The sequence below is a fragment of the Cynocephalus volans genome, chromosome 1, assembly GCF_027409185.1.
Source record: "Cynocephalus volans isolate mCynVol1 chromosome 1, mCynVol1.pri, whole genome shotgun sequence".
Taxonomy (NCBI): Eukaryota; Metazoa; Chordata; class Mammalia; order Dermoptera; family Cynocephalidae; genus Cynocephalus; species Cynocephalus volans.
Window position 1 is genome coordinate 240,192,291 of NC_084460.1, and position 25,158 is coordinate 240,217,448.

Genomic DNA, 25,158 nt, shown 5'->3' on the forward strand with positions numbered 1-25,158 from the left:
TCCATACCATTTTCCATAGAGGCTACACCATTTTGCAGTCCCACCAACAATGTATGAGAGTTCCTTTTTCTCCGCAACCTCGCCAGCATTTATCGTTCAGAGTCTTTTGGATTTTAGCCATCCTAACTGGGGTTAGATGGTATCTCAATGTGGTTTTGATTTGCATTTCTCGGATGCTGAGTGATGTTGAGCATTTTTTCATATGTCTGTTGGCCATTTGTATATCTTCCTTAGAGAAATGCCTACTTAGCTCTTTTGCCCATTTTTTAATTGGGTTGCTTGTTTTCTTCTTGTAAAGTTGTTTGAGTTCCTTATATATTCTGGATATTAATCCTTTGTCAGATGTATATTTTGCAAATATTTTCTCCCACTCTGTTGGTTGTCTTTTAACTCTGTTAATTGTTTCTTTTGCTGTGCAGAAGCTTTTTAGTTTGATATAATCCCATTTGTTTATTTTTCCTTTGGTTGCCCGTGCTTTTGGGGTCGTGTTCATGAAGTCTGTGTCCAGTCCTATTTCCTGAAGTGTTTCTCCTATGTTTTCTTTAAGAAGTTTTATTGTTTCAGGGTGTATATTTAAACCCTTAATCCATTTTGAGTTGATTTTAGTATACGGTGAGAGGTAAGGATCTAGTTTTATTCTCCTGCATATGGATATCCAGTTATCTCAGCACCATTTGCTGAAGTGAATAGGCTTGGTGCCTTTGTCAAAGATCAGATGGCAGTAAGTGTGTGGGTTGATTTCTGGATTCTCTATTCTATTCCATTGGTCAGTGTGTCTGTTTTTATGCCTGTACCATACTGTTTTGGTTATTATAGCTTTGTAGTATAGCTTAAAGTCAGGTAGTGTTATGCCTCCAGCTTTATTTTTTTTGCTCAGCATTGCTTTGGCTATGTGTGGTCTTTTATTGTTCCGTATAAATGTCTGGATAGTTTTTTCCATTTCTGAGAAAAATGTCTTTGGAATTTTGATGGGGATTGCATTGAATTTGTATATCACTTTGGGTAGTATGGACATTTTCACTATGTTGATTCTTCCAATCCAAGAGCATGGGATATCTTTCCATCTTCTTGTATCCTCTCTAATTTCTCTCAGCAGTGGTTTGTAGTTCTCATTATAGAGATTTTTCACCTCCTTGGTTAACTCAATTCCTAAGTATTTTATTTTTTTTGGTGGCTATTGTAAATGGGCAGGCTTTCTTGATTTCTCCTCCTGCATGTTCACTATTGGAGAAAAGAAATGCTACTGATTTTTGTGTGTTGATTTTGTATCCTGCTACTGTGCTGAAATCATTTATCAATTCCAGCAGTTTTTTTGTAGAGGTTTTAGGCTGTTCGATATATAGGATCATGTCATCTGCAAACAGGGACAGTTTGACTTCATCTTTTCCAATCTGGATGCCCTTTATTTCCTTCTCTTCTCTGATTGCTCTGGCTAGTACTTCCAACACTATGTTGAATAGGAGTGGTGAGAGTGGGCATCCTTGTCTAGTTCCTGTTCTTAAAGGAAAAGCTTTCAGCTTTTCCCCATTCAGGATGATATTGGCAGTGGGTTTGGCATATATGGCTTTAATTATGTTGAGATACTTTCCCTCTATACCTAACTTATAGAGGGTCTTTGTCATGAATGAGTGCTGAACTTTATCAAATGCTTTTTCAGCATCTATAGAGATGATCATATGGTCCTTGTGTTTGAGTTTATTAATATGGTGTATCACATTTATTGATTTGCGTATGTTGAACCAACCTTAAAATCTCTCTTTTAACAAACAAAAGGCATTAAGGCTTAGTGTGGAGAAGATCCCTGAACGCTTATATAAAGAGATAAATAAAACAGCAATATGGTATGATGACGGCTGACCAGGGCTCCCTGATCTATACAAGTCTCTGCTATGAGGAAGATGGCCAGTCCTGGTGTCTGAGTGATTCCCAGAGCCCAGCAAAGGGACCAAGTTTCCAGAGCCCAAAGACAAGGGGTAACACACGACAATATGGACTCATCTTCCTCTCCACCTGTACTGGCCACGCAACTGCCAAGAACAAAGGCCACACCTCCCGATACCCAGCAAACACGTGCAGTGTTGCCTCATGAATCGATTGCTTCTCTGAGGTGCCCATGAGTATATTTGGGGAGAAGCTTTGAGAACAAACAAAAGAGTGGCTGCCCTGTGAGACTGGAGAGATTCCACAAAGGACTCTGGAAGTCACGAAGGAAGCAATGGTTCAGGCAGAGGAGAAGGCTGTGGATACACTGCTGGAAAGCTGGAGAAACAGGAGAAGAAACACTGGAAGAAGGAAAAGAGATGGCCAGCTGCTCTTGCCCTCATGTCTTTGGAAAACAGCAGCAAGATGTCGGAGGAGTGTGAGGAGACCTGTGAAAACCCAAAAGAAGGAAAAGCAAAAGCCCCAGAAGGCTCCTGAGAAGAATGGAATAGAGGACCCACCTATCTCTTTCTCCAAACACAAGAAAAAAATCTTGTTCCAAGGAGAAGCTGATTAACAGTGATCTTGCAGAGACACCTGGCAGTACAATTATTCCCAAGAGGAAGAAACCTTTACCCAAGGAGGAGACAGTGATCTGGAAGAGGCAGGCAACAAGAGTGTCCCCAAGAGAAAGAGGGAATTCTCTTCCAAGGAGAAACCAATTGGCAGTAGCTACACCTGAAGAGGCTGTTTGCAGCAAGAGTAGCTCCAAGAAAAAGAAAAAGCTCTAAAAGAATCCCAGGAAGATTAGAATGGACATTGCCTGGGGGGAGGGCATACCCCAAGATGACACTTCTCAACCTGTGTCCTATACCCCAATAAAAACAAATTCACAAAGGTTAAAAAAAAGAAAAAAAAGCAATATGGGAAAACAGCATGGTACTGGCAGAAAAACAGACACTCAAACCAATGGAATAGAAGAAAGAATCCAGAAATCAACGCACATACTTACAGCTAACTGATCTTTGACAAAGGTACCAAGAACATACATTGGGGAAAAGACAGCCTCTTCAATATATAGTGCTGGGAAAGCTGGACATCCACATGTAGAAGAATGAAACTAAACCCATACCTCTCACCATATACCCAAATCATCTCAAAATGAATTAAAGACTTAAATATACATCCTGAAACTATAAAACTCCTAAAAGAAAACATGGAGAAACACTTCAGGAAGTGGGACTGGGTACAGACTTTATGAATACGACCCCAAAAGGACAGGCAGCAAAAGAAAAAATAAATGAGATTATATCAAACCAAAAAGCTTCTGCACAGCAAAAGAAACAATAAAGTGAAAAAACAATCAACAGAGTGGGAGAAAATATTTGCAAAATATGCATACAGCAAAGGATTAATATCCAGAATATACAAGGAACTCAAACAACTTAACAGTAAAATACAAGTAACCTGATTAAAAAATGGGCAATTGTATTAATAGGTATTCCTTGTTGTTTTCTAATCAGCCTTTTTTCAAACAAGACACAGTTTGTCAGTTAGCTGGGTTTTTAGAGCCCTTCTTGCAATGCGCACATCTTGCTTTTTGTAGGCATGTTTGCGCGCACACACGATCCCTGCCCTATACGGTCAGTACACTTTTATCACCAAGCTCTCTCTCTCTCCCATTGACTCCAGAGAAGTATCTTCCTGTCCCAGATTTTTTTTCCATTAAAACTATGTACCTCCCTCTGTAGGTCTTTACTTCATAATTTTTAGGGCTCTTGATTCTTTCATTCCTTTGGTCCCAGATACTGACACTTCCTCAGTGCATCCTGAGTGACCTCTAAACAACCCTTTTGTAAGAGCCTTTTGTAAGACACTCAACTCTGTTATACCATGGAAATGACAACTGAGTCACAAAGCTTGATTGTTATAGTTAGTCAGGAAGAGCTGACAGTCTTCAAAGAGATTATGTTAGAAGTCTGAGAGTTTGACTCAACTTGAAGTATGTTTGGCATCCCAGGCAGGAGATAGGTGGAAGGGAGGAGTGTGGCTGACAAGTTTTTCATCTGTGATAGGCACTTGGCATACTCTAGAACAGGTCTCTCACCCTTGTTTCTCTTTATCCCATCCTCCTCTCTCGCCTGCATCATTCCATACAGTAGTGCCCTGTATTAGCTATGATACTTACACGTAATGTTATTTAGAATTTCAACTCAAGCACAGTCAGTGTTTGGGATCAAGTGGATAACTCTGGCCATCCATACATTATCTACTAAATACATCTTGGGATGGAAGCAATGAATAGTCCATAGAATTACTCTTAGAATCAAGGGGTGAAGGCCGGCCCGTGGCTCAAGTGGGAGAGTGTGGTGCTGATAACACCAAGGCCACGGGTTCGTATCCCTATATAGGGATGGCTGGTTAGCTCACTTGGGTGAGTGTGGTGCTGACACCACCAAGTCAAGGGTTAAGATCCCCTTACTAGTCATCTTAAAAAAAAAAAAAAAATGAAGGGGTGATATTCAGAATAGTTAACAGCTGATATGATGTGAACATACCCAATCAGAAGGTGCCATTGCAGCACCAAGGCTTTTGGGCTTAAACCTTTAGTTGTCAGATTGTGGGGAACTTGGTTTAGTCCTAGGAAAGTGGGTGGGGCAAAGGCTGTTGCACTTAGGTAGCTCAGGACATCAGCTTTTATAAAACAGTTCAGAAGTATTTCAGCAAGCATTACAGCCATAACACTGACTCCTGACTGCATACCACCCTGCCTCGAGGTTCATTTGTTCTAACAACAATAGCGTGGACCCCATCTCTCTGGAATAGTACATATTTAACATGAAGAAAAGCTAACGTGCAGCTAACTTGCATGAAAAATCATATTGCAGATATTTCCTAGCTTACTAGATTATTGTCTCCAACAGTTTCTCAACCTTTTCAAGACACATTTGTTAAAGACAATGTGATCTCCAAGATCATGTAGTGAATTTAAGCCCACCACATCCCACTCTGGACTATATTTGACTGGAGTTACTGACTGGCAAGGAAGTGGTACATACCCCTAATAAGCAGAGAGACTCACTCTGGCAGCTGCTACCACCTGTGGGGAACCTTGATAATGTTCATGTAGTTTTTCTGAGTGGCACAGGTTGCTCCCTGGGTACAAATACTCCTTGAGGTGAAGAAGAGCACCCTCTTCCTCTGTGTGCGCCAGCTCTTCCCTGGGACTGCATCTGCTTCTGTTTCTAATGCAGAGAAGTCAGATTCCAAGGAGGGCTCCCCAAGGCATTCCAGGAGCCTTCTGGCCAGCATTTCTTAACCTTTTCATGCCATGGGGCCCCTTTGGCAGGCTGCTTAAAACCATGGACCTTTTCTCAGAACAAAGTTTTTAAGTGCACAAAATAAAATACAGTCATGTGCTGCACAACGTTTGAGTCAATGACGGACTGCATATCCAGTGGTCACATAAGATTTTGATGGCTATACCATATAGCCTAGGTGTGTAGTAGGCTGTACCACTAGGTTTGTGTAAGTACACTCTATTACGTTTGCACAAAGATAAAATCGCCTAAAGACACATTTCTCAGAATGCATCCCCGTCGTTAAGTGACGTGACTATATATGGGATTACAAAGGAAATCAATTACTTTGAGATACAGTTAAAATGCTTTTTAAAATTTGTGCTATAGCAACATAAAGGGTACTTCCAAAAGTTCATGGAAGGATTCATATTATCTTTTAATTCCATTTTTCCACTAACTTTTTGAAGTACCCTTGTATATGCTACTTTAATGACATATACTCACACAAGATCTAGCCGAGGGTCTATCTAATAACTACCATGATTTGAGATATGTGCAACAACTGTGATATGATATTAAAAAACCCTATGATTTCTACTGGTGACTAAGTCATAGATTCTTATCCTACTGCCTCTGTGGTTTGTTGCCTACACTCAAATGATGAATGTCAGAGGTTAGTGAAAATAAAAATGTAAATTTTTTTCTCATCCAAGTTTACAATACCCCTTAATTAGTCTCTCTCTCCTGGTTAAGAATCCCTGCAGGATAAGATTGCCACAAGGGCCAACACCTCATGGAAGGCTCAATCCCAAGCCCTGGAAGCAGGAGCCTTTGTGCCACTCACAAAGACCTCAGAGCTGCCTCTTGGCACAGAAGTTCCCTCCTGAATCCTGGAAATTTGGGATTAGGAAGGAAGGGCAACGCTGAGCGTCTGGGTACCACTTTAAACACATTCTTTGCTGCTGAGGAGCTTCTTCCCAGCATCAGAACACCTGGAAACCAAGTTTTAAATTTCTAACTCTAGTGTGACTTCTCCCACAAACTCTCCTCTTCACCTGGGCACAGATCCCTGGGTGATCTGGGGCAAGGCTGAGCTTCGGTTTTTTCATCTGCAAAAAGAAAATACCCACCTCATAGGATTTTTAGGATTAAATGAGATAATGGTTGTGTTTTGTAAATTGCACAGCACTATCAAAGTGTGCTATTATCATTTTGGAGGGTTAGGTCTTTGAGGACCCAGAACTATGCTGCTCTAGTCCCCAAGTATCGGCCACATGTCAACCACTCCATAAACACTTGTAGAATGAATGAATGAAGTATACATTGACACGTGGGCAAAACAGGTAGTTTTAGGCAGTGATGCTGGTGCATCTCCTGCACCTTTCTTTACCAACAGGTAGTAAACGCCTTTCTCGCTCTGCGCGACCCTGCAACCACAAATCCAAGTGCTGCTTTCCAGAGGCGGCGCGGGATGGGGCTGCTGGACCCGCAGCTCGCCTCCTGGTCTCCCACGTGGCCGCTTCGCGGCAGGTAAGGGGCGGCTGGAGAGGCGAGGGGCGGGGCCGGAGAGGGCAGCCCGGGGCGGCGCAGCGGCGGGGCCCGCAGGGAAGGTGCCCGCTGCTGGCCGGGCCGCGGGTGCGCGAGGAGGGGCCAGAGAGGTGGGGAGGGGCGGGGCCGGCGCCCTCGTCACTTGATAAAACGCCTGCGAGTCTCCAGAGAACAACGGGCTCATTCAGCTGTCGGGAGCAGCCCGCGAGGGGGAGCGGCCGGACCGAGAGCGCGACCCGTCCGGGGGTGGGACTGCAGTGGCGCGAGGAGGCGAAGGTGGCCGCGGCGGCGGCGGCAGCGCGGCAGCCTCGGACCCGGCCCCGAGAGCAGGGCGGCAGCCGCAGGTCCCCGCTCCCCTGCCCGTGTGTCCGCTCATGGCGGCCGCGGGGCAGCTGTGCCTGCTCTACCTGTCGGCGGGGCTGCTGCCCCGGCTCGGCGCAGCCTTCAACTTGGACACTCGCGAGGACAATGTGATCCGGAAATCTGGGGACCCCGGGAGCCTCTTCGGCTTCTCGCTGGCCATGCACTGGCAGCTGCATCCCGAGGACAAGCGGCTGTGAGTTCCCCGTCTCTTCCTACCCCCACCGGGCGCCGGCCCCGCGCGAGGAGGGTCGAGGGCGCGCCCGGAGCCCGCCGGCCGGCTCTGCCACTAGCGGGCCCGGGACTCCGCCGGCCCCGAGGAGCGGAGCCCGCGGGTCGCGTCCCGGGCCGGTTGAGCCGCGCCCACCACCCCGCACTCGGGCCCGGCCCCGCCCCGCGCGGCGCCTCCCCCCATTCACGCCGGGAAGGAGAACCCGAGGGCCACCCGGGCGCACGGCGGCCCGGGCCCGGGAGAGTTTGCTTTTTTTTTTTTTTTTTTTTTAAGCCAAGGTCCTCTCCGCCCGTTCTTCCCTCCGGGCATGTTTGCTGGGACCCCGGCAGGTGGCATGTTTTGCTGAGAGCTTCACGTGTGTTTTGGGGGCGGGGGTGGGGGTGGGGTCACCGCACCGTGGCTGTGGGATTGCTGGAAGGGTTTTCTGGAAGATCCGGGCCTTCCCCAAACTCACGGAACGCACCGGCCTCCCGCAGGCTCCCGCGCCCCGCAGAAGTTGGAACGTCGCTTTTCCTCGTGTCCTGTGTGACTTTCCCAACAGAGCAGGGCTTCCCGTACTTTTACACGGTTTAAAAAAAAAAAAAAAAAAAAGTTACCCAGGCACCTGTTCTCAGGACTAGATCAGCTGAGAAAACAAGTCTGTGAGCGGCGTGCTCGGCCCCCCGCCCGGCACCCGAGTCCCGCTGGGCGCCTGCACTGGGCGGGCCCAGCCGAGGGGCTAGAGGAAAATGTCCGGTCTGAGCCGGGGTTTTGCAAACAAGGTTTGGAAGTGACAACCCCCTAGCGTAGCGGTGCTTCTCCCTGGAGAAAGTGGAGACGGGCACTCTTAGCCGCCTCTCGTTTTCTTTCTTGAACAGTGTTTGGTTCGCACATGGTTGAACTATTTAGGCTGGAGAGGGTATTTTGGAGCTTAGTCATCTTAATCTCTGTGAGGCTGCATTCTTGATCCGTGCTACCGAAAAATAGACTGTGGCAACAAAAGGTCCCCCCTCCTCACCCAGGGCTTTAGTTGAACCGAGGTCCTTCGAGGACCAACAGACCGGAGAAAGGTAGTGCAGCACGGTAAAGAGGGGCGTTGGAATTTTAGAGCTGGAGGAAACCTCTTGATTTTGAGCAGTTAACAACTTTGGAATTTGTGAATGTCGTAGGCCCCTGAATTTTAAAGTCAGATTTTTCTGATAACACCTGCTAGAGGAAGCAAAGAAATTATCTGGGGGTGGGGAGGCCCCAGGAGGGTGGTCTGCAAGCCTGGCCAGCAGCTTGTACTCTGCTTTCTCTCAAGGATAATTGTTAAGCTGTAAATCTGAAATGAAAGGTGATTTCTGTTAACTCAGTTAATGGATGATGTTTAGTGTCTTTGACTACTTAGTGTGTAGATGTGCATCCACCCACGTGGAGAATTTGAACTTGTTAGTGAAGAAATGATTGTGGGCCCAGCAGAGGGAATACATTCTCGTGGGCATTCTCTCTCTGCACCAAGAGCCCACTGAAACTGGTGTCTTTCTTGGAATGGTTACTTTTTCAAGCAAACATTGTGAAGGGGAAGTACTGGGGCAAGAAATATCCTTGGGATTGAGATTTGCAAAACGACTTCAGCAAGGAATCTGTTGTAGTGAAGGTTAGTTAGCAACATGCTTGCTAAAACTTGTTACTGCTGCTGGGATTCTCTGGTATTAGAGCTGCTGCATGTCCTCCCAAGGGTAAGAATAAGCCTGTGATTGGGGTCTGATACCTTCTAGAAATGCCCTTTTTAGGGACTGACAGAAGGGAGTAGCTGATCAGACCTTCAAATAGGGAGAGCCCCACTTTAAGGGAACTGTATCTTTCCCTAGAGCCCAAAGGTAGCAAATATGCTGGGGTGGGCTGCAGTTTATGTTTGGTGCAGCCCCCATTGCCACCCTTTGGTACAGTATTCCAGCTTCGGGAATAGCATTGGTACTCCCAAGAGAACCAGCACACATAGGCCCTGTCATATGTCACCTTTGACAAAGGTAAAGGATGTGGGTGTAAAAGAGCCCAGTGAGATTCAGACATCATCTGCTCCAGCTTGCTAAACTCTACGGAAAAGCTCAGTAGGGGTATTTCAAGAGACTAATGAGAGAGAGACCTGAGCTCAGATTCCTTCTCAACCAATAACAGCTGTTAATTTACTTTGAGCCTTAGTTTCTTCATCTGTAAAATGGAGATATTGCTAACTAGGGTCGTTGTGAGGATCAAGAGATAACAGGCAAAGTGCTTAATGCCTCCCTGGCATGCGTACTTGCTGACTAAATGTTAGCTGTTAAGAATGATAAATTTTAAAGTAGTAATTATGTTCCTACTGTGGATCAGATATTGTACCAAGTGTTCTAAACATTCTGTGATTCTAAGACTGCCTAGGAGTAAAGCCAAAGATTGTTGTTTAGGTAATTGATATTTTAAACTGTCAATCACACTTATGAAACCTATGTTCAAAGCAACTTAATTTTAATTGGTCTTGATTAGACTTATAACAAAAGTAAACTTACTGAGCAAGAAACTTTGAGGCAAGAGAAATAAAATATCAAAGATGTGTGGAAACATCAGTTAAATGCACTGTTATAGAAAACCCATCATAGTTTTTGTGATTTAAATTTTCTATAATGCCATTTAAATATTGAAGTATCTTAAGCTCTAGTTAAGATTTTATGACAGAATAAAATATTATTCTGAGAACCTCAGAACTTGTTGGGTGATCCTAAAGCTTTGGGGATGATAAAACTGAACTAGATACCATAAAACTTCACCCAGGTTTTTAGGCTGTATATTAAAGAAGTTTCAGATTCCAAGAGATGATTAGATGGTAGGCTGAGTGACTGAGGTCAGGGTCTGAGCACCTTGAAGAGTTTTCATTTCTCTTAGTTGGTTACGGTTGAGTCATCCCCAGAGGTAGAAGGTATGTGGTGACTGTGGGTACATCCATCCTATGAGTCATCACTCTTAGCTCTTCTGGGAAGATATGTATCCATATGTGGCCACAGGACAGAACCTGGAAGGAGGAGAGATCTGTAGGTGATATTCTTATGGAGCAATTCTGGATTTCTCCCACCCCATTTTCTTCTTTTTTGGGGACTCGCTCTCTGATCACCACTATCTTCCCAAAGCTCTCCAGGCTCACTGTCACTTCTATTCTGACTCAATGATGTTTGTTTTTTACTTTTCTCAGACTTGTGATGTTCCAGCTTTTAAGATCATGTTTTCTGAACTTGAGATTATCTAATCCAGTGCCTCACTTTACAGATGAAGAAACAGAAAGTTGTGAAATGTCCAAAGTCTCACAACTGCTTAAACAGAATCTTCACAGAATTGATTTGAATGTGGTATTTCTGACTCATGCTTATGCCGTCTCTAAAAGGAAAAGTCAGAAATGTCCTTCAGACCTGGAGATATTGGCAAGATTTGAATTTTGGAAACGTACTGTATCGTGTTGATTTATTAAATTGCTTCCCATATGGGTCAAGGCCATATATTTAAATTTTGGTGCCTGGACACTCTTCCTGTCGCCCTTTATTCCAGCCGGTCTTAGATCAAGCTGAGTCCTTCCTTCTTTGCCTGTTACCCCCACCCCTTCCAAAAAAGCCCAGTGAAGTGTGACTATAGCTAGCCAGAGATCAGAGCTGTATCCAGGATGTGTACCTAAGCACGTGCTTCCTTGCATTCATTCACTCCAACAGAGTGGCATGTGGCCCAGCGCCATCTTCCAGGGATTGCTGGGTCACCTTGAGTCCTGAGAGTGGAGAAAAAGCCAAAATGGGCAGGGAGACTTAAAGGAAATCTTAGGACTCTGTAAGAAAGCAGAAATAGTCAGGTTTAATTTTAACACAGTCTGGTGTAAGACCATCCAAGTAATGACAGGGTTGGGGGAAAAAGGGTCAAAGTATTCATATGGTATAAATAATTTGTTAGGAAAATCAGGTTAAATGCTTATATAAGGTTCTCCACTCTGTTATAAAAACAGTTATTCTGGGTTCTTGGTTGTATAGACTATTTTAGCATAATAGTCTATGAGGGGCTTTCAAAAAGTTCATGAAAAAACTTGTATTTTAATTCCATTTCTTCCACAAACTTTTTGAAATACTCTCTTATTAAGATTTAATTTAAGCCTTGTTAACCAAATAGTATTGGAACTATGGCAGATGGTTCCCTGAAAATGTTGGCTCAACATACTACTGTGGCCTCTGAAAATTGTTTGGCATTTTCAAGAAGGACAGTAGAGACAAAACAGAAGATACTATTGTGTGCTTAGATGACAGGGCCAGTTGTACCTGAAACACTGGTTAGTGCTGAGTTGGTCCATCTTAAGAAAGAATATAATCATATCTCAAGAGCCAGTTTTAATTTTTTCATCCCACATTACAGCAATTTCATCTTCCTTTGAATATCTATAGCACGCGTGCCTGACAGTTCTGATGATTTGTGTTTAGCTGTTATCTGTCATCTTCAGAGAGATGAGGGCAGGGGTCTTATCCTTATTTCTTTGCCTGATAGCACCTAGCATATGCTTTGCATATACAATGGAGTCATATCATACACTCAATTTAACTTGTGAATTCAACTCTTCCTGCTGAGGGTTGAGAGAGGGAGAAATCTCTTTATTTAACCCTTTGCCCTTCCCTGCTCAGGTCTTGGTGTCTCCTACCCTCGGGGAAAGGGAAGCAATAATAAACAGTAAATGCAAAGAGACATACAAGAAGTTAATTTGTGGTTTTTGAGTTTTCAAGGGCTCAGGTCCCAGCTAAGAGATTTTCATGAGTGATTTTTAATTACACTTGGCTTTTGCCCTTAAGGCAGACTTTAGAACTTAACCCCAGAAGTACAGCTGACCTGCCCTGCAGTGGGTACTCAGGATTTGCTGAGTTGGTTGGTTGGTACAATGAGACTAGACAGAGAAGGATGGCTGTGGAATAGAGAACCTGAAAGCAACATGGCAAGGGTACGGGGATCAAATAAGAATAGCATGTGAGGGCACTTGTAAATTGATAGCAGAAGGTTTAGTTTTTCAAGGATAGTAAGGGGATGTTGGCTATACCTAACTCTTTAGGTGGCATGCTGGAGAGGCTGCTCACCCCCTCTGGTGGAGATCTTAAGAGCCATAGAATAGGGATTTTGGAGTGTCTATGACACTTCTCACCAGCCTCCTGGGAGGATGGTAAAGATTAAGTACTGCAGCAGAGAGCACTGGGGGCAAAAGCAGCCCCCATTGCCCATCTTCCCCTTCTGGATTTGGGTGCAACTCTAGAATCAAATAACTTTATATCTGGAAGGAACCTTAAGAGTTCTTAAACCTGGCTGGTCTTCAGGATAACTACTTGGGGAAATCTCTTGTAAAAAGTACATTTCTCAACTCAGCTCAGACCTATTGTATTAATATCCATAAGTGTGATCCAAGAATTTGTTCTTAAAGTTTTCTAGGTTTGAGCTTGATGAGCTTTCCTTCTTTACACAGAAGACAGCATGTAATATAGTGGATAAGAACAGACCCAAGAGCCAGCTGGTATCAAATATGGTTCAGCCACTTACTAGCTATGACATTGCGCAGGATGCCTAACCTCTCCTTTCCACAGCTGGAAAGTGAGGATGATTGTACACTAGACTTAAAGGGTCCGGAGTAAGCACTGTGTGTTTCTTAAATGAACGTGGAAACTAAGGCTGTAAGAGACAAAGTGGCATGTCAAACAGAATTGGCCTTAAATCCACATCTTTGTGCTTCCCAGACTATACGGTATGTGTGCATTCTCCTTCTGGGTTTGATTTTGATGATGTTTAAGTGTGCATTCTCCCTTTCTTCCATTTCACTCTACAGTTACCGGATGTTGGAAAGTACATCTTAAAAGAATCATGCCTTGTAGCCTTTCGTAGCTGCCCGGCAGTAGGTAAATCCCAGTGAGGCTTCAGCATTCAGAGGAGATGAGTGGGCAGATAGATGGGTACATAGGCACGATGAGGTTCTTGGACGGTCAGTGACTGTGTGGTATACCCATGGAGGGTGGGCTGTGCAGTTACAGGGTGGGCTTATTGGTAAGGGATATCAGCTGTCTGCTTTCCAGGTCTTCTCAGATCTCTGATTTGAAAGGACCTCATACACTCCTATTCATTGAGGGCTGGGTAATTTGCAATCTGCCTGTGGCAGGGTTGATGACAATTTATTTTTCTTGGTCCCTTGTTTGGCATTAATGTATGGTAGGAAGGAGCTTGCTTGGAGATGCATCTGACTGTTGACAGTAAAACTGCCTAAGGTTGGAAGATACATAGACAAAGTATGGAAGTAGTGTTTTCTTAATAGGTTTGTTTGTTTATTCAATTGGCATTTAGAAGTGCAAACAGTGATCTCTTGGAACTAAATTAAGAGGCTAATTGTTAATTAGCCCTGAACTGGGGCAGGTAGATGGGCCCTTCAACCCTGACAGGTGTCAGTCCCTGTCAACCTAATAACAGGGTAGAATGGCCACTATCTAATTTATCTGGCTTTTCTGTTTTGATAACAATGCAAGATGATTTCAAATCAGTGTCCTGATTCCAAGGTTGGCGAGTTCATGAACAACATCTTTCCCAGGCCACAATGAAGCAGCGGACCCTCCCTGCCTCACCCCTGTGCTAATCCCAAATTGGCAAAAAGACTCTTTAGAAGACTTCTGAGTCTCCAAAACCAATTAAATGGTAAAGAAGACTGTTCTGAATTAGGGGGAATGGGGGGAAGTACTACTAAAAGCACGTGCCAAGGGGAAAGACAAGTGACGTGGAGCATGGGTGTCCACTTGCATGTTTATTTGCCAACAAGCTCAATGTATTTTGCATGTCATACAATCTGAAGCGTACTTTTTTTTGGAAAGCCATTTCAGATATAGCATAAGAAAAACCTTTTAGAGAAATGTGCTTTCTAAGCCTGGTAGTATAAAAATAAAAATAAACTTTGGGATAATTTGAAAGGGGCACATTGGTCAGTGATTTGAAGAAAAGTCAAGCGCAGGGTCATGCCTATTTACCCAGGGCTGCTGTTTGCTTTGCTCGGTAAAACCAATGTCACTATGGTTTCTTCATTTTGAAAAGGACATTCATTGGTTGGACATTCATTCAAGCAACCTGAGTTGCTTTAACTGTTCATGTGTATGTATCATGCAAATGATAATAAACATTTCAGACCCAGAGGGTAGGATGTCACTGAACCATAGGTCTCCTGAGCTGAATAACCACTATGTCCTTGCAGAATCAGAGGCCCTTCTCTTCAGGATATGCTGTCATTGATCAAGTGATCAATCTTCTGTGCTCCTGACTAGAGGATCCTTATCGAAGTGATTTGCAGCCAGAGGTGTGGAATGTTGTTCCTCAGTGCGGGTGGCCCACTTGGCAGCACTGAGAGTTTAGAGCTCTGTTCTCCTTCCTCCTTGCTGAGGAGTGTAGGCCCCGTTCCCACTGATACCTCTTGTCAGATGATGGCCCGACCTCCCTGCTACTGGCAGTGTGGTTGTCCCTTTATTTTTTAAAAAGGGTCAGCACAGGAATTAGAGCAGTCCAGCGTGAGGAAGTAACCACTTGAGCCAAGACCAACCCGGTTGTCCCTTTAGAACAAAAGGTTTAAAACAACAAAAGTAGTGAAATGGAAATGTTTAGAGTTCTACAAGGCTCAGATGAGATTGGAGATAGGAAGAAGACATTTGAAATATCTGAGGAGAATGTAGGGTGTTGAAACCCTGTTGATGGGCTTAAGAATCCAGTGTTGCTGTGACACAAACCTGAGATTTCCAACAAGGAAAAGCGCAAAGAGCTCCGATGTGATCTGGTGGACATGCAGAGACATAATTCTAGGAAAATAATATTTATCACTGATGCCTTATGGCTGCTAATGAGACTAGGCTCAGGTGCCTACTTAAGGCAATACTTGGGAAAAAGTTGAGAACTGGCTTTTTAGATCCGGGCAGTAAAGAGGCCTCCCATGAACCCACAAGGTCAAGGAGCAATGGGTATGGACACTGCTGGGCCTCCTAGAGGCTCAAGGACAGGGGACCTGAGGAAGGCTAAAGGAGACACCAAGGTGATCTGAAGATCAGGAGAGGACATTAGGGGCCAGCCAGAGAAGCATTTTAGTGCCCAGAACATGGTTAAGCCATTTCAGATGCCATATCAGATAAACCAGAGCTGCTACAGAGGTTAAGTGAGAAAGGGTCATAGGAGCGTGGAGAGGCATCCTGAGGACCCTCACGCAGAGGGTGACCCCAGGAGGTACACTCTGAGAGGCAATGGTCCACCATCCTCCACCCCAAGCTGAGCAGCAACAGCAACCAGAAGCCACCTGAGAAGGTTTTTCAGTATCTTAGGATAAGAAATTGGTCTCTCTAAGCTCATTTATTTCTGCGTATATACATATATATTGATTTATATTTTTCTATTTCAACCTGAAAGAAATAGGGATTCTTTTTATCCTTACTTAAACATAACAAAGAAGTAAAAACTGGAAAGGAACGTGCTCTGGACCTGCCAGAGAAACCATAGCCAGCTTTTTGGGGTTTTCCTATACAAGTTGTTCATCCAATAGATATTCACTGAGTATTTGCTATGTATTTGGCACTATTCTAGTGCTGGAAGTATAGCAGCAAACAGAGTAGACAAAATTTCTGTTTATGTTCTTATGGGGGAAGCAAACAGTAAAGGCAAATAGGTGCATTATGTTAGATGATGATGATACAGAAGAAAACGCGGAGAAAGGGAATAGGGTGTGCAGTGGGGTGGGGAGTGGTTGGCAGTAGGACAGCCAGGGAATACTTTGCTGAGAAGGTGAAACTGCGAGCTATGCCGTTATTGGATGGAAGAGAGTTCTTGGCAGAGACAACAGCAAGTGCAAAGGTCCTGAGGCAGAAGCATGCCTGTCATATTCAGGAGAAGCAAAGGAGGCCAGAAGTCTCCTGGGAAGCAGATTGTGTAGGGCCTTATGGGTCATTGAAAGATTGGCTTCTACTCTTGATGAGATGGGAAGCCATTGCAGGGCTTTGAGAAGAGTAGGACGTGTTCTTTGATTTTTAAATGGATTTCTCTGGCTGCTGCATTGAGAATAGGTGGTATTAGGGCGAGGCTAGAAGTAGTGGTACTAATTAGTAGGCTACTATAATAACAGATGAGAGATGATAGTGGACCAAGGTGGTAGCAGCGAAGATAGTAAGAAGTGGTTGGATTCTGGATATATTTTGAAAGTAGAATCAACAGGATTTTCTGCAGATTAGATACTATGTGAGAGGGACAGAGTAGAAAAGAATGTGTCCAAGGTTTTCAGCCTGATCAGTTAGAAGGATGAAGTTGTTATATTATGGAGGATTATGAGAGGAATACATTTTGAGGGAACAGCAGGCATTTGTTTTTAGACATGTTAGGTTTGAGATGTCCAGACATCCAAGTGGAGTTGTTGAGTGGGCAGTTGAAGGTCAGGTGGAAAGGTTTGGATTTGAGGTACATAGAGGAGTCCTCGGCTTCTAGGTTCTTCTATTTAGAGTGGTGAACTGAATTCAGTCACTTACGGACTGAGCTCAGGAGCACTCCTACATGTAGAGGTCAGGGGCATGAGTGGAACCAGCCCCGGAGACGGAGCCGAATGGCAGTAAGGTAGGAGGAAAGCAAGGAGGTCTGCCCCGGAAGCCACACGATGGTGTGTCAGAGAGGGAGTGATGGGTCAGTTGTGTCAGGTGACACTGAGAATTGATCACTAGACTAGTGAGGTGGAGGCCATTGGTGATCTTATCAGAGCACTTGTGAAGGAAGAGTGGGAGCAGTGCCTGACTAGAGTGGGTTCGTGAGAGAATAGAGCAGGAATTGGGGTCAGAGAATAGGACCCTTGAGGAATTTTGCTGTAGAGCAGGCACAACCAGGGGGCTGAAGCAGAAAATCGGCTCAAGGGTTTTTTGTATGTTTTCATTTTTGGTGGGTTTTTTTGTTTTTAAGATGGGAGAAAATTATAATGAGCTGGTTTATTGATGAGGATGATTCAGTAGAAAAGGAAAAGTTAAGGCAAGAGAGGGAGAATTGTTGGTGTGATGTCTGTGAGTAGGTAGAGGGACACGCTGTTGGAGGAGTTAGCCTAATTACTGGAGTGTGGGCAGCTCATCGTAGTTATGAGAAAGGAAGGCAGAATAAAGGGGCACAGGTACAGATGGGTAGATAGGTGTCCTGGTGGAAGGGTATGAATTTGTTTGATTGCTTCTAATTTGTCAGTGAATAATAATAGGTTGTTAGTCCTGAGTTCCTCAATACTTGTGTAGAAGTTTGCCTTGTAGAGTAAACCTCATTCTAGAGGCCAGACAGATACGAATTTGAATCCCAGCTCCTTCACGTTCTGTTGACTTGACTTTGGACAAGTTACTTGTCCTCGTCAGTATGATGGAGGTACTAATAGCATCTGCCTTATAGGGTTGTGAAGATTAAATGTGGGGAGTGCCTTAGCGTAGTGCCTGGCATGTGCGATAAACGTCAGCCTTTATTGTTGTGGGGCCCTTAAAGTAAAATATGGATGTAATTCCCTCACACTGGGGAGTTTTTGTAGCTCTCTTATCTTCACAGTCTGATGGACACCAGAGGTTACCCTTTGGAGGTCAGGTCAAAGGTTAAGTTGCCCCGGGTTGGGGGGTCTACAGCTGGAGATGGGGGCAGTTCACAGGCAGATGGGAACTCTAACATTGTCTTGATGAAGAGAGGAAGGGGAAATGTGGGACTTGGAAAACGGAAGAGAAAATGGCAACATGTCAAAACTGACAATCTCCAGATCCTTATGCTATATTTGAGCTACAGAGAGAGCCACAGCTTTGTATTTTATTCTTACAAGGCTCATTTTAGGCATGGAGAGAACTTTCCCCATGTGGACTACCTGCAGCTTCAGAATTTTGTACTGTCTTGGATAATACAGTGTCGGTGTACCCTGAAGGCTAGGTGGACACCAGGGCGTTGTCTGATGGGTGTGTGTTGTGCAGGGTGGAGCTGAGGGCAGGGAATGCTGCAGGAGAGCCCAGGCCACGCTTCCTGTCACTGCTGGCCCAGGAGGGGGTGGGGGTGGGGTTGTCTTTGTAATCCCAGTCAATTTATCCAGGCTTTCGGTGCATTTATTGAATACAAATGACGCATGGCCTTGTTGAACTGTCAGGAGTGTGGAAAAGGAGATAAATCAGCACGTTCTGCTCTGAAATACAGTTTTCAATCTCTTCTCTCAAGATACGTTGTATAGGCCTTGAGGTAAATCTGAATCCAAAAGGAAGTAGAATGTCTTTGAAATTACGGAGGAGTATGACTCATCAGGACCTTAGCATTCCTTCCCCCGCCGGGTGTGCTACAAATTAAATATGACCATCTTCCTGAGGGCATGGTGATGTTACCTTTTTTTAAAAAAAGGTTACATTATTATAGTGCAGAACAGAATATATGTAAATTTTTAATATAAAGCATGAAGCTTTAACGACATTTCAAGCTTTTGGTGGTCGCTTTGTGCTATGCTCTAATACACACTCACCTGCCTCCATCATTCAGTGCTTTAGTGAAAATGGTTGAAAAGCACTGACTAGTCCAATCTTTTCTCCAGAGAAAGAAGACTGAGATGCAGAAAAGTCAAGTGACATCTAGTTAGTGGTAATGTGGGCCTTGAAACCCAGCTGTCCAGTGCCCAATCCACCTAATGCTATGTCTTAAATGTATGCCTTTTTGATGAAGTAGCCCATTCTTGGAATTAAATCTATGCCACATGATCTTGCCCTTAAGTATGTTGGGTTTTTAAATGACTTTCACATAATATCTTAGGATAGAGATAACAAATATATAATCATTGCTGATGATTAGTGCTCCCCTGATGGTTGGGGGCACTCCAAATGACCGTAGCCCATTTTTTAGCTGAGTCTGAGTTCTTCGGGTCGACATTGGTCAACCTCTGCTGATGTATGGGTGTTTGCACATGAGACAGCACCTGTTGCCCTCCTGGCCTGGCCAAATTACTTGCATATGGAAGACACTCTCCAAATGTCTGCCTGATGGATATGAGCCCTGTTCGTAAGCTTCTGAAGAGCAAGGTTGACATCTTGCCCATTTTTGGTTCAAATCTAATACACAGAAGTGGATACTCAATAGGTGTTCGAGCTCTTTGAGTTAATTTAATTCTCCAAATACGTTAAAGACTTCTAGAGAATAGGAACTGAGCTAACCGTTTATTTAGAATGATTGGTTACACCCTGGTACTTATTTTTTTAAAAAAATTATGGTACACTTAACATAAAATTTACCATATTAACCATTTTTAAACATACCAGTTCGGTAGTGTTAAGTATATTCATATTGTTGTGAATACCCTGGTAATTCCTAAACTTGTTCTGAAAGGCTCAGAAATGATGTCCATATTATAAGACTGTCAAATTATTGACAAGCTAAACTTTTAGTCAGTATAGACTTGTGCTAAATCATATATCATCTGATAATGTATTCTAATGTAGATTAGTGGCAATAGAATTAAAAGTTTAACACACTTAGGTAGCAGTTAAAATTCAGTCTCATACTTAGCATGTGTTTTTCTGACTTGATTAGGGCTGCCGCTAGTTGAATTCAGCAGTAATATACCTGGCTCCACCTGTGGGACTCCAGGGTTCTTCACCAGCATCCTTTGAGAAACCAAAGTAATTTGTCTTAAGTTTTTAATTCAGTTAAAGAGAAAATCGGAGCAGATAAACTAATATGACCAGCCTTTTTTTTTTCTCACTTATGCTTGTATCTTGCTGCTACTGTCTAACTCTTGGTAGCTCTAAAATGAAATCAAAAGCAGTTTCAGTTTGAATGCTGTGTTCAGGTTAAAGCTGAGGTGCAATATAACAATAGCACATTTATGGTCAAAGTTTGAAAGGAAGTGCCTGTTTGTTCAGGGAACACTGATTGGACTAACAGCTGTCCCTTTTGTAGTAAGGCCATCTTTAGCTTGTCTTGCAAATACTAACCTTCTCCTTCTCCACCCTGCTTCCCTTAGGGCCATGTTAATCTATTACTTGGAGCAGCGTTATATTCTTTCTGTCCCTTACATCATTGATTTTCTAATGGCTAATTTCTCTATTGCCCAGATCCTGTTGAGTTTACTTTAATAGGCCCTATTTATTCTTACTGATGTTTTCATGATATTTCTAATAAGCTATTTGAGAACTGTCAAAATAGAAGCTAGTAAATAATATTTATTAAGTGTCAGAATAGAAGCTTACTGAGGGTTCTGAATTGTGAGGCCTCTGAAGGCAGGAAGTTGGGTTGGATTTGTCTGTTTGCCTAGAGCTCTAAGGTGGAGCCTGACACTTGTCACTCCTCAAATTAAAAAAAAAAAAAAAATACTTTAAAAGAAATCTGAACCCGATGTGCAAGACAGCTGTTTTCATCTGCATGAAGAGAGTGGGCATATTCTAGTACTATTACCCAATAATGCTTTTGTGGATTTACCATTCAATCTATTTACCACCTGTCAAAGTTGGGAAGGCACCCAAGGAATGGCCTAGAAAGGTAGACCACTGCCCTCATTTTATAGATCAAGAACTGGGAGCCTAGGATTTGTCATAGTCACACAGCCTCATGTCCAGAGTTGTCACTACTTCTTTTTCCATTTGAACCCTTGTCACACCCTCACGCCTAAAAGCCTCCCACCTAGCCAACGTATCTGTTTTTATAAAATGTCACCAGAAGACTAAGCAGATCTGTTAAAGTCCCACACACTTGTCTGAGTCTTTCTCTCATCATAGAGAGCTGCCTCCAGAGTTGCTGAGATGATCAGCAGGTCTCAGTTAGGAACAAGGCCTGGGTTTGCCTTTGACCACAAATCCAGAAGCAGCACTGGTCGCCAGCCCCTCTGATAGTTTTCTGAGCAAGGAGTCCTAGCTCCCTCCACACTTCTCATTCCTTGCTTTTCGTTGGATGAAAGGTGAGGTGCCTGAAGCTGCTGTGACTCACCCTGTGCTTGGGTAAACCCAGCTCCTCCCCACAGGAAATGGTTGCTGCGGGCAGGTTGTGTGGTGTCTGTGGTGTCGATGGCATCCAAGGCTAAGGCATTTGGACCCTGCAGCTACTCATAAACAGCACTTACAGTGCTTTAGCTCTGAATATTGGGACTCCCCTGAACTGGACTGATTCATTCCCTTTAAGGGGATATGAAGGGTGAGGAGTTTGTGTTGGATGTTTTTCTGTAGCTCAGATGTTTCCCTGAATGCTGTCAGTGCCATGGACTTCTATAGTGAAAGTTAATTCCGCTCTGATGTCATTGAATTTTACTCTGCCCCTCAGTGCCCACAGCACTCTTGGAAAGCTTGCTTTCCCTTTCTGTCTGCATTTCCTTTCTTCAGTATATTTCAACCTCTACTTACATTTGCGCTTTATTGTAACGCCCACATTGCCAGCACCGTGCCTGGCACACAGTAGGTATGTTTTTACATGATTGCTTTATTGATATTATGCCTCTGGAATGGGCTGTAAAAATCAGTCTTTGACTTTTTTGCCTGCAACTGCTTGCATAAAGATAGAATGTGTGAGCTTGTTTTATGCAATTGTAAGGTTTACTTACTGACTCCAAGACACTAATTTTTTGACCTCTGTGACCATCTCTGTCATTTTCTCTGCAAGATTTTCATTGACAACACCCCCCACACACAGTGTCCATTGATTGACACTTTTTAAAATTACATCTGTAATTTATTTTTGAATAGGTAATACATTCACATGATACAAAAATAAAACTTACAAAGAGATATGAAGTGAAAGTCAGTCTCCCACCCTTGGTCTCAAGTCACCCTGTTCTTTCTGGAGGCAACCATTGCTTTAGCAGTTTATGAATCCTTTCGGAGGTACCTATATATTTGTTTATGAATGTACACATATACATGTTTACACTTTAGTAGCATGCTGTGCAGATGAGGATATTCCAAAAAAATTGTGGAAAAATTGAATTAAAAGATAATGTGAATCTTTCCATGAACTTTTTGAAGACCCTTCATATTCTTTTGTACCTTGCTTTTCTTTTTTTCTTCTTGGTATGTTTTAGAGCTTTTTCTATGTTATAAAGAGCTTCCTTCGTATTTTTAACATCTGTATAGTATTCAGTTTTAAGGATGAACCATGATTTATTTAACCAGTCTGGATGTTCAGGTAATTTCTAATCCTTTGCTATTAAAAGCAGTGCTGCTGTGAGGAACTCTATGCCTCCTTGCTTTCCTAGTGCGATGCCTGCCCAGCTTCAAGGTCTTAGTGATTGCGACCGATTGTGGAGGAGCAGCTGCCTCATTCCTTTATCACACGCCATGCCCTAGCCAAATGATATTACCGTAGGCTCCTCCACCAGTGGGGTTGGTCGAATCTTGTCAACGACTAGAGGTGACAGCCTTACGCCCAAGCGTTGGATTCCTGATGGCTTCAGTGTGTGTGACATACCTGCACCTACACATGTTAAAATGTACCTGTTTTAAAATTAGAGTGGCTTGTTGGGATATGGAAGATGGCGTGCAGTACTTCATCACTCTGTTAGAATTTAGCAAGTTATTTGGCATTATTTCATTTGATTTTTTTGTTACACGCTATAAGAAAATTTAGACAGAACTATTTCACAGATAACCCATATTGATAGCCAGCTGACAGGTAGTACAGCTGGGGCTTGAGCCCACCAGGTCATCTTGTAATTCCCTCGGTTTTTATGATTATGGTTTTGGACTGCCAGACTGTTATGGGGCAGGTGAGAAGAAAGCATAAGCTTTCTGGAGGTAGTAACTGCTACAAGCATGTACCATAGTATCCCGATAATAACAGGCCCAAGTATTATTGGCCCAGTATATACCAGTGAAGTAGTACTGGTTGTTGAAATATTGAAATACTTCCAGTCTTGTTGGTAAAAGACTTTGCTCCAGATCCCCTGAGTGTCCCTCCCCTCCGCCCTGGCCAGTCTTCCTGTAGGAATCCCCCTCTACCACCACGTATTTCCCCCCACAACCCAGCAACCAAAGGGGAAATGTCCTAATACAAGAGGGGCCCCCTGAGATGCAGCCCTGGTGCTACAGCCACCATCCATGCTGATTAATTGGTTCCCAAACCATACTGGTCCTTAAATATTTTTTAAATATCTAAGTGTAGGAGTAGAGTAGTAAACAATGTAAATGCTTGGCTGTATAACTTGATTTCTGTAAATATTTACATACACTTTTAAAATTGCATTCCTTTCTTTGTTCACAGTATTTTATTTCTAAATCTATCTTTAAAAAAAAAAAAAGCCCAAAAGACCTCTTTTCATTTTGCTTTTTGCTTTGCTTTTGTCGTTCTGGTCATAGAAGTCTGGATAGCTAGTCTGCGGTATCAGAACCCAGGGCTCACTCTCCTGTTGCTCCTCCACTGGAGCCTCGACATCATAACCCAAGATGGGAGCATCTGCGTCCTAGGCAGGTGAAGAAAGGGACAAAGAATAGAGCCAAAGGCACATGCACACCACCTTTTAGAAAGATTCTTGGAAGCAGCAGTGTGACACTTCGTTATGTGTCCCATTCAGCAGGACAGAGTTGTATGGCATGTCCAGCTAGAAAGGGAGCTGGGACGAGTAGCCTTTATTCAGGGTGGACTTATGCCCAGCTAAAAACTTTTACTATGGAAAAAGAGGAGAACCAATATTGGGTGACAGCCAGCAGCCTCTGGCACAGCTACGAAGTCTGTTGTTTCAGTTATCGCATTTAGAAAATAAACTATATGATTGTATTAATTTCCTTCTTAAAACATTAAAAAAATTGGATTTCTTAAGTTATTGGAATAGTAAAATGGAAATGGCAACATACCAAGTATGAGCTTGTTAAATATACCTTTTTCTCTTCCTGGTTTTTATTAAAAATATTTTAGTGAAAAATGATGGAACTTGAAAAGTCACTTTTTTCTTTACAAATGAGCTATGTGATAACAGCTTTGAAGAAATAGGTTGTTTTTGGTTTTTAAGAGTTAGCACTGATATTGATGCTTGGTACACTTTGGCATATAAGAACCTGCTTGGTCACAGCATACTCATTTATAATTATTAAAAGTAATTAACTACAAAATAAGCTTTATTCACTTAACAAAAATTTACTAAGCATCACTATGTCCCAAGCACTGTGTGAAGGTCAAGGATGGGAGGGTGGGCTTACAGTCCAGTGTATATAGCTTCCTAGACCTGGTTCCTTCAAAGGGAAATTCACTAGAGATTGGACTTCTGAGAATTAGGACAAATGTGATTGGCAACTGGAAAGTCAGATATCTAATTCTGAAGCACAGGTAGTGATTAAATGGCCACATCTGACAAGATCTGGCAGCCACTTTGTGAAACTGAAAAACCAAGGTTGCTTGGAGACAATCATCAGAACTTAGATTTTCATTTTACTCTTTCTTACTGCAGTAGACAGCAGTGTTTTTATTGTAACTCTTTGATGTCTCACTGGTATGAATTGCTGGTTCAGCTGAAAAAAGCTTTTTGGCTAATAATTTTATTTTAAAAATGAGCTGGCTATATATTTATACCTATACTTTATACATTTTGGTTGAACCAAAGTGGAAATCTTGGCTATTTTAAATGTAAGCTGGAAGCTATTGTGATTTTAGATTTTACGTTGTCAGTGCTAATGGTTTTCTTTTTCCTTGAGATTATTTAAATCCTTATTGTTGGAAGATACAACAAAGGTTAGTGAGCCAAGGTCATATAAAAAATTGATTCCCTGGATAGAACCAAAATTCCTTCCCCATCTCCCCTTCCATTTTGCTGATCTGACCATTTCTGATCACATTCCATTCAAATAATTGAAATTG

At 43.1% G+C, this 25,158-nt stretch overlaps 1 protein-coding gene and 1 non-coding gene across 3 annotated transcripts in view; both read left to right on the plus strand.

Annotated features, from left to right (window-relative positions):
• The first annotated feature begins 1,839 nt into the window (after nucleotides 1-1,839).
• LOC134365916 (small nucleolar RNA SNORD86) lies at nucleotides 1,840-1,925 on the plus strand. The gene has a single exon (XR_010022202.1). It is a non-coding gene; the product is annotated as a small nucleolar RNA SNORD86 (small nucleolar RNA).
• Nucleotides 1,926-6,971: 5,046 nt separating this feature from the next.
• ITGA6 (integrin subunit alpha 6) overlaps nucleotides 6,972-25,158 on the plus strand; it is a 75,676-nt gene continuing 57,489 nt past the window's right edge. For both annotated transcript variants that reach the window (XM_063091809.1, XM_063091816.1), the window contains exon 1: nucleotides 6,972-7,326. In XM_063091809.1, the coding sequence (XP_062947879.1) occupies nucleotides 7,145-7,326 (182 nt within the window). In that variant the 5' untranslated portion in view covers nucleotides 6,972-7,144. The remainder of the gene's footprint in view (nucleotides 7,327-25,158) is intronic.